At 42.3% G+C, this 13538-nt stretch overlaps 1 protein-coding gene across 1 annotated transcript in view; it reads left to right on the plus strand.

Moving 5' to 3' along the window:
• The window catches only part of INTS8 (integrator complex subunit 8), a 107954-nt gene that overhangs the window by 69288 nt on the left and 25128 nt on the right, over positions 1-13538 (plus strand). Inside the window, exons 18-21 of the mRNA XM_069731689.1 lie at positions 878-1059; positions 6710-6743; positions 7655-7773; positions 8322-8440. Of these exons, the coding sequence (XP_069587790.1) occupies positions 878-1059; positions 6710-6743; positions 7655-7773; positions 8322-8440 (454 nt within the window). The remainder of the gene's footprint in view (positions 1-877; positions 1060-6709; positions 6744-7654; positions 7774-8321; positions 8441-13538) is intronic.

The following is a 13538-nucleotide window of genomic DNA, read 5'->3' on the forward strand; positions in this document are numbered from 1 at the left end:
AACAGGGTGAATGTGATTCAGTGGCCAATTGTCTTCTGATCTGAACCCAATTGAATACCTAAGGGAAATACTGAAGATACAAGATATTGTTATTCTTCATCCACCATCCAGGCTCTAAAAGAAATTATTTTTGAAGAATGGAAAAAAGATAGATATTGCAGCATGTCGCTAAATTGTTCGTTCCATACCTAAAAGACTTGGTGCTGTCCATTAAAAATCATGGAGGTCATACGAAGTACCAGATGTAGTCGATTTCGATGGGGGTGTACTCCTTTTTGCATCAACTAATTTTAGCAAGACTGAAGATTTTGTAATGAAACTTTATTAACCTTACTTTCATGTTTATAGGTTTAAAAAAATGTTCTATGAAGCTCCGTCTCATCAAAATGTATGTTGGCGCAGCCGTCCACTCTGTGCTCCGGTTCTAGACGTGACTGCTGATAGCGGAATGTGACCAGACATGTGCGTCAGCCTCCACCCATTGTAAAACCAAGCACATGGGAAAGCTGTTTTTTTTTCTATTGGTGGAGGCTGATGGACAGTTGTGGTCACTTGGTCTGCTATTAGCAGTCACTTTTAGAACAGGGGCCTCTTTGCAGTCTGTGTGCTGACTTTCCAACCACATCTACTGGACATGTGCGTCAGGCATCTTTCCGACACTTGTAGTAAAATATTATTTTCTAGCATTACTTCTAATCTTCCACCAACTAATTTCAGATATTGCCCTCCTCCATTCTCTGGTGTTGAGATATATTCATTAGAGATTCAGTTTCAGTGTCACATGTTTGTGCTTCTGGAGCTGGATTTATATAGAAGCGCTATAGTTATAAAAACGGATTATTTCATGTCATATTGGGAGTCTTTGTCTTGTTCCTAGCTTGGACAGCTTTTGGCAGCCACGTGCAAAGAGCTCTCCGGACCAGACAGCCGGAGGACGGCTAAAGACCTGTGGGAGGTGGTGGTACAGATATGTAGCGTCTCCAACCAGCACAAGCGGAGCAGCGATGGCAGGATCAGCCTGATAAAGAACAGAGATTCCACCATGGGGATTATGTATCGGTATGTCAGTGGATTACTGTACACTGCCGGTATGCCGCTGTGTGTGTGATATTGTGTTGTATAAATTATAGCAAACTCAATATAATGAATGTTTCTTTATCTCTTCATTGGGGGATACAGGAAACCATGGATGTATGCTGCTGCCACCAGAAGGGTGACACTATGCAAAAAAAAAAAGTTAGATCCTTCTCAGCAGGGTACACCCCTCAAGTGGCACAAAGTTAGTCAGTTTTAACTGTTTCAGTAGGAGACACACGGGTCTGAACCCTTGCCTGTTTCTACCTTTTAGATTTTGTAGTTTTTTATTAATGATATTTTCCTTTTTCTTTCATATAATGCTTGTGAGGGCGACAGAGTGGAGTTTTGTCACTCTGATCTCCCACCTAGAGAACGAGGGCACAGTGTGTGGTTGTCACTACTGTATTCTCTCTGGTCTACGAGGCAGGACTCTAACCCAGCAAGATTGGAGAACGTTCCTTGCCACCAATACCTTGCCTGCTCGCCCCCCAGAGCTAGATGGAACAGGGAGAGAAGAGTGATCCGTTACCTGCCAGTCACTGGACAGTTTGCGCTCAGGATGTCTGATGTCAGTCTCCCACTACAGGTCTGCGAAGAAGGATTCGGGATCTTCAGGACAGATATATCCAGATCAGACAGGGCATTGAAAGGGGCCCTAAATAATTAAAAAAAGGAAAAAAAAAAAAAAAACATTAGGAGAAAAAAGCAAGAAAGGGATAAAAGAGATAAAGAGAACTTCCTAGTTTTCCCCAGTCATGATCTATTACACCCCTGGCAAAAAAACCTCTTGTCAACCCCCTAGACCATGTGCATCCTCTGTGCCTTCTTGGTACTCCCTTGGCATTCCAGACCCTTCAGTTTTCCAACCCCGACAGGGTAGATCACTCAGGAGTTCCAAAAAGCGTGACTGCACCATCTCTCTATCTAGTTCTCCGTCACCCTCAACATCCTCCTGATCTGGACTCTGAACAAATTTCAAAACTACCGGACATGATGGATAATGTAATGCTAGCTGTTAATCAGACCTTAACGTAAAGGATGTGGAGGCACATGCACACCTCCAAATTGGCCTTCTGAATTAGCGGATCTAGCAGACCAGATCAGTCAGGCAGCGAAGTATCTCCTTTTGACTGCCCTCGACGCAGCCACTTGCTCAACCCTTGAGGCTTGCAACATCGTCACCAGCCGCATATCTTTTGGCTGAAGTCATAGAACGTGGACTCAGTATCCAAGAAGTCCCTCACCAGTCTCCCTTTCCAGTGCTCCTGGCTTTTCAGACTAGAGCTAGGTAAGATCATTTTGGACACCCCGAGGAGTTAGAGTACTTTGCTTCTACAACCCCTGACAAAAATTATGGAATCACCGGCCTTAGAAAATATAAACCAAAATGTGAGCAGAAATTAAGTGTTTGGCATTAGACTGTCGTGGATACGATTTTTCAAGCTTGTTCCTATATAACAGGGGTGGGGAACCTCAGGCCCCAGGCCATTTACGGCCCTCGTTGACCTTTTAGATTCTCAGTGACCGCATTCTTGGGCAGGGAGCTGTATATTGATTGCCACCAGCTCATTAATTTCTTCTTGCTCTGTTAGCAGACACACCCAGTGTTCACTACTGAACATTTGAAGGGCATGCAATGAAAGATTACGTCCAGACATCAGTGCCAGTCAGGATGTACTTTGTGGGCGGAGTTTGTACGGCCCCCGAAGGATGGTATAAATATCCAAATGGCCCTTCGCAGAAAAAAAGATTCCCCACCCCTGTTATATAACATCTAACAGTAATCTGCCATCATTGAGTCTTTTCAAAAATCCTGGTAGTGATGTTCCATTACTTTAAGTCCTCGTGAAACCGCTCACCTTGTTCATCACTTACATCCCCAAGATTTTGAGGGAAGAAATCTAGATGTGAATGCAAAAAGTGCATTTTCAGAGACATGCGACATCCAAGACACTGGTATGCATTTGGCAGTTCCTCAACACCTGCAACATATTCTGGAGATTTTTATTTTTTCCTAAGAAGTTTTCGCAGATCCACTTGAAACTTTTCCACGATCTCAATTCCTTATAATTTAGAGTTCCTTCAAACACATCATCTCTTTTACGCTCTCTGATCTGAGGACCATCAAATACCCCTTCCTTCAGTTTTGTTGGAATGCTGGAGAATTTCTGTGAAATGTACTGGAACCCTTGTGAATTTGTCTTTTGACAAAGTTTTTAATTAATCCCAACTTTATATGTAGTGGAGGAAGAAAAATTTTTGTTGGAGCAACTAAAGGATTATGCTGAACATGGTATCTACCTGGAGCATAGATGTTTCTGTGTCCTCAATCACGACGGACATAATGCTCTACTGTATTTCTACTGTCCCATAAACACAAGAAGCAAAAATATTTTGTGAAACCTCTTTGCATTCCCATTAGCAGACCAATCGCTTTCAAATCTCCACAGATATTCCATTGATGATGCTTATATTGTATAGCACCCAAAGCAACTGACAGATTTTCATAACTTTCCTTTAGATGACATGAGAGAGCATTAGGGATTGATGGTTTCCTGTTTCCATTGTGAAGCACCACTGCTTCCAAGCTTCTCTGGGATGAGTCAATAAACAACCGTCAATCTGCAATAAAAAATACTCCTGATTCAGTTCTTCAAAAAGGCCATTCACTTTGTTACAGTACACCATTGGTCCATCAACTGTGAAAAATTGTTAGTGTTACTTCTGTTTCGGTAATAACACACTTAGACATCATCATGAAGAAGATTCTTCTGTTTCAACCTAGATGCAAAAAGTTCAGCTTTGTCTTTTGACAAAGAAAGGTCTCAGATGAGTTCATTTAATTCATGTTGAGTAAAGTGTTCCGGCTGCTCGGCTGCTCCATCAGGTACATACTCATCTTGACTTGAGGGCTCCATGTCTTCGCCAGTAGCTTCAGCTCCACAGTCTTCATATTCTACTTCATTTTCATCTAATCCAGACAACGGTGGTACAGGAACTGGCCTAATCACAGATTCAAGTTCAGGGTAATTAATCTTGTTTGTTCTTTGTAGAAAAGTCCTCCAGTTTGACAAAACAAAAGTAGCAGTCATCACTATAATTTTTGGGTTCTCTCCAAATCATGGGAACAGCAAATGTCATAGCCACTTTGCTCAAATTCATCCAGTCACGAAGACCATGTGAACAACTTGAGCATATCACAAAATATCACATGAGGGGCCCAGCTTTGGTCTTGATCACCAAGTGGACACTTAAAGTACATATTTTTAATATCATGAGTGATTGAATGTACTTGGCCTTTTTGGTGTAAAAGAACCACACACATAGCAGAATCTGTTCGGATGATTGATACCCTGTCAGGGCATTTTTCTCCTTTAAATCAGATCAAACAGTAGATTAAGTTCAGTTCAGTGGTGGTGACAAACTCCAAAAAAATATGTGAAGAGCCGACCAACTATATGTAGATATTTCTCCAGAGATGACAGAGGCAGCTTGTATTTACAACAGATTTTCCTAGCGGTAATCTGGTAGATAACTATATACAGTGTGAGGTAAACGGGTCAGCCTATTCCTTACAGATGAACTTCTGCAGACAGACAGTTTCTCAGTGTGATATTGGCTGCTTTCAGGTTCTCTCTCTGTGGAGACCCTCACTCAGTTACACCTCAGTGGCTGAGCAGTTTTCTTCCCTCTGAGGTGACTTCCCCTCCCAGAAGTGCAGTGAAAATCCTCTCACAATGGTGGCTGTCCGCTGCCTTTCCTTCTATCTCCTTGAGGCAGGGCTCAGATCCCTGTAGAGGCCGGTCTCCTGTCAGTCTCACATACCAGTCCTTGCTGCCATCACCATCCTTTTCTGACTGTCTCAAATCTTACCGCCTCATAAGTTAGCTCCTCCCCATAACATGTGACTTTCTGAGAAGCAGTCATTGGTTGACTGCACTGTCAGTACTCCTTCCCATAAAACTCACTAAAACCTATACTGATGTTGTCCCTGTAAGAAAATTCACAATTAAATAAGACAAGCAAAGAAATGGGAGTAACATAGGAAAAACCACATACATTGAAAATGCAGAAATAACAAAAATACTTCTATCTCAGAAACTTTATGCGATAGAGCGAAACTAAGCATATTTTGGAATCGGCACATCAGACTTCATAAAACAGACATATTACCTTTGCTGATGACTTTTGTGTTTACCAGTGTTATTGAACAAACATGTCCGTCTGCATCAGGATAGAGTGACTTGGGTCAGTGATGGCCTCCATTGAGCCTGATGAGTTTCTATGCTCGGTGGACATTCAATATGCCTATCTGAACATACCCATTTTCCAACCTCGCCAGAGATTCCTCTGCTTTGCAGTCTAAAAATCTTGCTTCCAGTTCACAGCACTGTCATTTGACCGAGCCACAGCACCCAGGATTTTCACGAAGATAATGGCGACGGTCATGGCCATTCTTTGAAGCAGAGGCATTTTCGTCATCCCTTTTTTTTGGACGACATTCTTATCAAGGCTTTATCCGCCTCAGCATGCCCAAGAGTCTGCAGATCACTTTAGAAACTCATTTGTCTCTGCTGGATCATCAACAGTTCAAAGTCCTCTCCGATTCCGGCCCAACACATTTTTCCTGGGAATGCTGTTTGACACATTGCGGGCAAGTATTTTCTGTCCAAAGAAAAGCTCTTAACTCTACTATGCGGGATTCCCTCTCTGAGGTTCCTCCCCATGCTCTCTCCAGTTTTGCATGAGCGTAGTGGGAAAGATAGTAGCCTCAATGGTAGCAGTTCCATTCGCTTAGTTCCACACACGCTTTTTATTCTATCAAGATGGGACAAGTCAACATGCTTTCTAGACCGGCTTGTCACACTCCCCTCTCAGATCAAGAAGTCCCTGGAACGTAGAAGATGCTCTCCTTTCTTGGCGGTCACGGAAGATTGTTTCTGCCAATGCATTGGAAGGTCGTAACAACGGATGCTAGTCTACTCGGTTGGGGAGCAGCTTTTCAAGACCTAACAGTCCAGGGCCAACAGAACGCTCAGGAATTGTCCCTTCCCTTCAAAATTCTGGTACTTGGAGTAATCTTCCTTGCTTTATTTCATTGGCAGAACCTTCTCTCCAGCTGTCCGATACAAATCCAATCCTACAATGCCCGAGCTTGTACTTGAGGGTACTGTTCTTTTACCCACCCTCCGGACTGCTTTTGGACGTCCCATGGTTTTTGTGTCCCCTAATGAAGCAATAGAGAAATTAAAATTTTTGGTACTTTTGTAAAATCTTTCTCTGGGCCTTCATTGGGGAACGCAGCACCCGCCTCTGTATAAAATTTATGTTGTTTTCAACTATGTTTTTGCCACTATATTGTTTGTACTGCTTTCTCATTAACTGATTATATTTGTGCCAGTTGGTGTGGTGTACACTGCTGGGGAGAAGCTAACTTTTTTTGCCTAGTATCAGCCTCTTAGTGGTAGCAGCATACACCAATGTTTTACTATGTTCCCAATGAAGGCTCCAAGAAACAGATTTTACATTTAGTACCCAAAATCTTCATTTTGTCTATTTTACAATGCAGTGTATTAGTAGAAATTAATAATCCTGTGTTTTTTTTTGTTTTTTTTTTGTTTTTTTATTCTAGGAGTGAACTTCTTTCTTTCATAAAGAAATTACGTGTAAGTATTGGATCTTGATTTTAAAGGGCTTCAAGCTTGGCAACAGATCATAAAGAGTTAAACTTGGCAATGTTGAAGAGCTCCCACTATAGAGCTTCCTGGAGCCAAAGGTTTAAGGGATTTCTACTGTACCTGGCATCCATCTTAAAAGTACAATGTAAAGGGTTCTCCTGAATCGGGTGGTAAGCTGCACTATCGGCAGGTATCGTGTACCTGTTTTATCGTTACTTGCCGATCACGTCTGCACATACCTGCCAGGACACAAGTGTAAAGTCAATAGCACCACTCTGCCTATGCTGAAGCCAGTGGCATTGAACAACTTTTAAAAAAATCTCACTCCTGTGCTAGCAGCAGGTGTTAATGTGTCTTCTTAAGTAGCTATGCTAATACAATGCAGACTGAGTCATTTGCATTCCACTCTCTCTACTTTGATTTGTGATTTACATTTTACCCTTATACCATTATCCTCTAACACTGAGACAAGGTTGAGCAAAAGCTGCCTCAGCCAGGAGCGATGTGCTGGCCGATCTGTGTCCAAAGCCGCAGCACAGCCAGCTATGTGAAGGAGTTATACAGACTCCGAAATGGAGAAACTTTGTAACAACAACTTTTTAGACTATGACCAAATTTTGCATTTCTTTAGCAAATGGAGGGGGGAAAAAAGATTTAATGTGAATATGTCCATAGCTTTTAAAGCGAAAATTGTGTGAAAGAGTTTTCAGACATGTAAATTCCAACTGAGTTAGTAACATGCTCTGGTCATCATACATATGCTAATTATTGTTTTTGTTTTGTTATTGTTTGTTTTTTTGTCAACCAAATCATTAGCATCTCTTTTGCCTACAATGGCCATGTTTGTATCTATAATTTTATACAAGTAGCTGTGATATATTTGTTTTTTTTGTCCACAGGAGCCGCTGGTGTTGACAACATTGCTTTCTCTGTTTGTCAAGCTTCACAATCTCCGGGAGGACATAGTGAATGATATCACGGCCGAGCACATCTCTATCTGGCCATCCAACATCCCAAAGTAAGATCCACCGGTTTATACTGCTGATGCGCTGCTTTGTGTTCCCCATACCCCGATATCCTTCATTGTATTTGTCCGACATCCAAAGCATTCTACAAGTGTGATCTCCTGAGCCAGGATTCATACGTGCGTAGCGACCGTGCACAGAGGGCATGCTGGCCTGTGGGCCAAAGCGCCTGTGCAAGTAAGAGATTTTCCTACTGGGTCTTGGGAGCATTCACTGGACAGCTGAGAATAGTGCATGTAATGCCAGGCAGCTACTAATGTTGTGTTGAGCTCCATGCTATGGTTCACACTGCGGACGTTGGCAGTAGCTTCCTGGCATTGCCTGCACTATAATATAATCTAAATAATATAATTGAAAGCAATAGAACAGTGGTGTGGGTACCGCAGTCCCAAGTCCCAGTTCTACGAGCACTGCTTATGTTGAGCAATGTGTTTAGCATTTTTTGTGAATGGCCGATCTCTTTACGTGTCTCGGCTGGGTGCTGCTCAGACTTTACGTCTACACCAGTAACGTTCTGTTCTGTTTTGTTTTTCATTCTCAGCCTTCAGGCGGTAGATTTTGATGCAGTTGCGGTTACTGTGAAAGAGTTGGTAAATTACGCTTTAAAAATCAATGCTAATAACCACTCATGGCTCCTCATCCAGGCCGACATCTACTTTGGTGAGTGGAATTTTCAACAGCCATTGTAGATCCAATCGTTTAAAAATCGCTGAAAAACTGACATGCGGCGTCTTACAAAAATGAAGCAGGGCTTTAAAAAAAAAAAAAAAAAAATGCAGTGTGTGCATGAGATTTCAGAAATCTCAGACTATGCTGGTATGATAAAACACTGCGTATATTGTGCACCAAATATGCTAGGGAAAATTTGCAGGCAAAACAACACGTGTGAACATACGCCAATATGCTAGACATAAACTTGAGTTCTTGTATATTTGGGGTCTGATATCGTCTTTTGTGAGGGTTTTTTAAAGTCACTTTTGTATTATTATTTTTGGTGACTTTTTTTTTTTTGTTCTACATTCCTCCAAATAGCGCACATGACTTACCGTATCAATTTTGCACAAATGCTAAAATGGTCTGGTCTTTGTCTACTTGTTTTGCAACTTCTTGCTCACATTTTGCAAAATGTGGCATAAAAAATTGCGCCAAAATAACAGAAGAATATAAAATCACCTTAGAGTGGGACCTGGGGTAAAGTTGCACCAAATGTTGTGCCTCTTAAAAGTCACATTTCATGAATCTGTAAAAGCAAGAATGCTAACAAAACCACAAAACATAACTTGAGAAAAGGCTCAAATCTGTTGATGACTTTGTTACAAATGAAAAACTCAATGATTAAGAGGTGTAAACGTAAAAAAAAAATGGCGGCTATGCAATGATGAATCGAGCCCTTGCTGTTTTTAGAAGTGCTCTTCTTTAAACACGGTCTTAGGTCCCATTTTTAAGCTTAATAATTTCTTTCTTTGTCTGTTCTGAGCTGAGATCTAACGTGTAAAGCACATATGTCAAACTCGGGCCCGTGGGCCAGATGTGGCCTGCAGGGTGAGTATATTTGACCTGCAATACCTGGTGGGACCCCTCACCCGACATACTTTCACTCGGTATGGCACTTTTAACTATATCGGAATCATAGATGCCAATACAGTTGAAAGCAATGATAGAGGAAGGAGACTTTCCCTCTCCCATCATTCCTCCTCAGAGTCTGAAGTCTCAGTGCAGCGAGCACAATGACATTATTACAACACGCCTGCTGTAACAAATTGTGTAGAGGATCTGAAGGCACCATGCAGAGACCGGAGCAGCAGGGAAACCGACAGAGGTGAGTATTTATATTTTTTTAATGTCGGGCCATTATACTGTATGGAAAAGAAAAGAGGATAGGGACACGCATGAGCAGGACCAGTGGAGCAATAGACTGTGGGTGAAGCTGTGTAGCCACTAACCTTAGGAGGTTATGCACCCCTACATAACCTCAGTGTGCGCGTGAAGGATGATTGTGCATCCAAGGGGTAGATGGCTGACAGCTGCGAATGGTGGCAAGGTGACCCGCTGTGGTAGCCAGGCAGGGGTTCAGTATTCCCTGCTGAAGGGAGATTCTCTGTGCAATGTGTGGAAGGACCGTGGTGCACGCTGGGAGTCACATGACTGTAGGTCCTTGCGGTCACGTGATGGAAGGTCCTGTAAGAGCAGCTCCGGCCATGCACCCTCAGGGAGGAAGAATAGCAGTCATAGGACAGAAAATCGCAGTCTGGTGAGGAGTGCGGAGTTGAAAATTGTGGAAGCAATATAAAAAAAAAATTAAATTTTATTTTTAAAAAGTGCAGACCTTTTATTGAAAGACTAGATCGTGGCCCGATTCTAACGCATCCGGTATTCTAGAATATGTATGTAGTTTATTTATGAAGATTTAAGAATAATACAATGTGGTTGGACGCACTGACCAACAAAGAAAAACAAGTAGGCAAGTTCTTTTCCACATGGGCTACATTTATTCCATCACTTCCTTTAGAGACTAGGGAGAAACTGAGCGCACAGTTTGAAAATACTCAATGGTATTTATTACAGCGGATATAGGTGGTAACTCACCAATTCCATGAGGCACTTCTATGGTCAAGTGTACGCAGAGTCTGGAGGTTCATGTTTTGGTTTATGTAGGGGAGAGAGGGTTTTGGGATACAATATCATCAATATTGTTACATTACTGTATTATCAACATTGGAAATGTATGATTTGTACTGTTTTATAAAACTCTAATAAACAGATTTTCAAAAAAAAAAAGAATAATGCAATGAATACACAGGATTCAGCCGGCCGGGCGCGACCAATCAGTGAAGCCAGGGCCGACTCCAGGTTTTTGAGGGCTCCGGGAGAAAGCGTCTCAGTGGGCCCCCCCCCCCCTTTAACACATACCACGATTTATGATGCACAGATACAGCAGAGAAATATAGCACAGCCACATAGCATATAACACAGCCCACATAGCATATAACAGCCATGTAGTATATTTCACAGCCCACATAGTATATAGCACAGCCACGTAGTATGTAATACAGCCACATAGTATATAGCACAGCCCACGTAGCATATAGCACAGCCCACGTAGCAAATAACACAGCCCACGTAGCATGTAGCACAGCCCACGTAGCATATAGCACAGCCCACGTAGCATATAGCACAGCCCACGTAGCATGTAGCACAGCCCATGTAGCATATAGCACAGCCCACGTAGCATATAACACTGCCCACGTAGCATGTAGCACAGCCCACGTAGCATATCGCACAGCCCACGTAGCATATAGCACAGCCCACGTAGCATATAGCACAGCCCACGTAGCATATAGCACAGCCCACGTAGCATATAGCACAGCCCACGTAGCATATAACACTGCCCACGCAGTATATAGCACTGCCCACGCAGTATATAGCGCAGCTCACGCAGTATATAGCGCAGCCCACGTAGTATATAGCGCAGCCCACGTAGTATATAGCGCAGCCCACGCAGTATATAGCACTGCCCACGTAGTATATAGCGCAGCCCATGTAGTATATAGCGCAGCTCATGTAGTATATAGCGCAGCCCACACAGTATATAACACAGCCACGTAGTATATAGCAGTGTGAGCACCATATCCCGGCCGGGCGCGACCAATCAGCGATGCGGGATTTCCGTTACAGACAGACGGAAGTGGACCTTAGACAATTATATATATATACACACAGTTGCAAGTTCCACCACTTAAAAAGATGAGAGGCGTCTGTAATTTGCTTCATAGGTAGACCTCAACTATGGGAGACAAAAAAAATCCAGAAAATCACATTGTCTGTTTTTTTTATCATTTTTTTTGCATATTATGGTGGAAAATAAGTATTTGGTCAGAAACAAACAATCAAGATTTCTGGCTCTCACAGACCTGTAACTTCTTCTTTAAGAGTCTCCTCTTTCCTCCACTCATTACCTGTAGTAATGGCACCTGTTTAAACTTGTTATCAGTATAAAAAGACACCTGTGCACACCCTCAAACAGTCTGACTCCAAACTCCACTATGGTGAAGACCAAAGAGCTGTCAAAGGACACCAGAAACAAAATTGTAGCCCTGCACCAGGCTGGGAAGACTGAATCTGCAATAGCCAACCAGCTTGGAGTGAAGAAATCAACAGTGGGAGCAATAATTAGAAAATGGAAGACATACAAGACCACTGATAATCTCCCTCGATCTGGGGCTCCACGCAAAATCCCACCCCGTGGGGTCTGAATGATCACAAGAACGGTGAGCAAAAATCCCAGAACCATGCGGGGGGACCTAGTGAATGAACTGCAGAGAGCTGGGACCAATGTAACAAGGCCTACCATAAGTAACACACTACGCCACCATGGACTCAGATCCTGCAGTGCCAGACGTGTCCCACTGCTTAAGCCAGTACATGTCCGTGCCCGTCTGAAGTTTGCTAGAGAGCATTTGGATGATCCAGAGGAGTTTTGGGAGAATGTTCTATGGTCTGATGAAACCAAACTGGAACTGTTTGGTAGAAACACAACTTGTCGTGTTTGGAGGAAAAAGAATACTGAGTTGCATCCATCAAACACCATACCTATTGTAAAGCATGGTGGTGGAAACATCATGCTTTGGGGCTGTTTCTCTGCAAAGGGGCCAGGACGACTGATCCGGGTACATGAAAGAATGAATGGGGCCATGTATCGTGAGATTTTGAGTGCAAACCTCCTTCCATCAGCAAGGGCATTGAAGATGAAACGTGGCTGGGTCTTTCAACATGACAATGATCCAAAGCACACCGCCAGGGCAACGAAGGAGTGGCTTCGTAAGAAGCATTTCAAGGTCCTGGAGTGGCCTAGCCAGTCTCCAGATCTCAACCCTATAGAAAACCTTTGGAGGGAGTTGACAGTCCGTGTTGCCAAGCGAAAAGCCAAAAACATCACTGCTCTAGAGGAGATCTGCATGGAGGAATGGGCCAACATACCAACAACAGTGTGTGGCAACCTTGTGAAGACTTACAGAAAACGTTTGACCTCTGTCATTGCCAACAAAGGATATATTACAAAGTATTGAGATGAAATTTTGTTTCTGACCAAATACTTATTTTCCACCATAATATGCAAATAAAATGTTAAAAAAACAGACTGTGATTTTCTGGATTTTCTTTTCCTCAGTTTGTCTCCCATAGTTGAGGTCTACCTATGATGTAAATTACAGACGCCTCTCATCTTTTTAAGTGGTGGAACTTGCACTATTGCTGACTGACTAAATACTTTTTTGCCCCACTATATATATATATATATAGATAGATAGATAGATAGATAGATAGATAGATAGATAATCCACAACGCGTTTTAACGGCGTTCTGCCGTCTTCATCAGGTGGCAAGCTAGACAATGATGGTTAACAGAGTATTTAAAAGAAAGGAGATCTAATGAAACAGAGCAGTTAATTAAACACTGATGAAATGGGAGGACCATAAGCACTCTTAAGGTGCCAGAACACATTGTGCAGTCTAAACTTGAGAATCAAATAAAATAAAATACATTTTTATACAAAAAGAAATTAGTAATTAAAATATTAAAACACCATAATATTGAAAACAAAGGAACAATAAAAAAATATTAAAACAAAATAAAAAGAACTATGTGACAATGTTATCAATAGTAAGATTTAAACCTTCTAGGGCCACAGTGCTTAAAAATCCAGTAATGTTCCCTATTGATCAAAAGTCTCAAATGATAATGAGCATTGTCCGCTATTTG

This window comes from Ranitomeya imitator, chromosome 6 (assembly GCF_032444005.1).
Source record: "Ranitomeya imitator isolate aRanImi1 chromosome 6, aRanImi1.pri, whole genome shotgun sequence".
Lineage (NCBI taxonomy): Eukaryota > Metazoa > Chordata > Amphibia > Anura > Dendrobatidae > Ranitomeya > Ranitomeya imitator.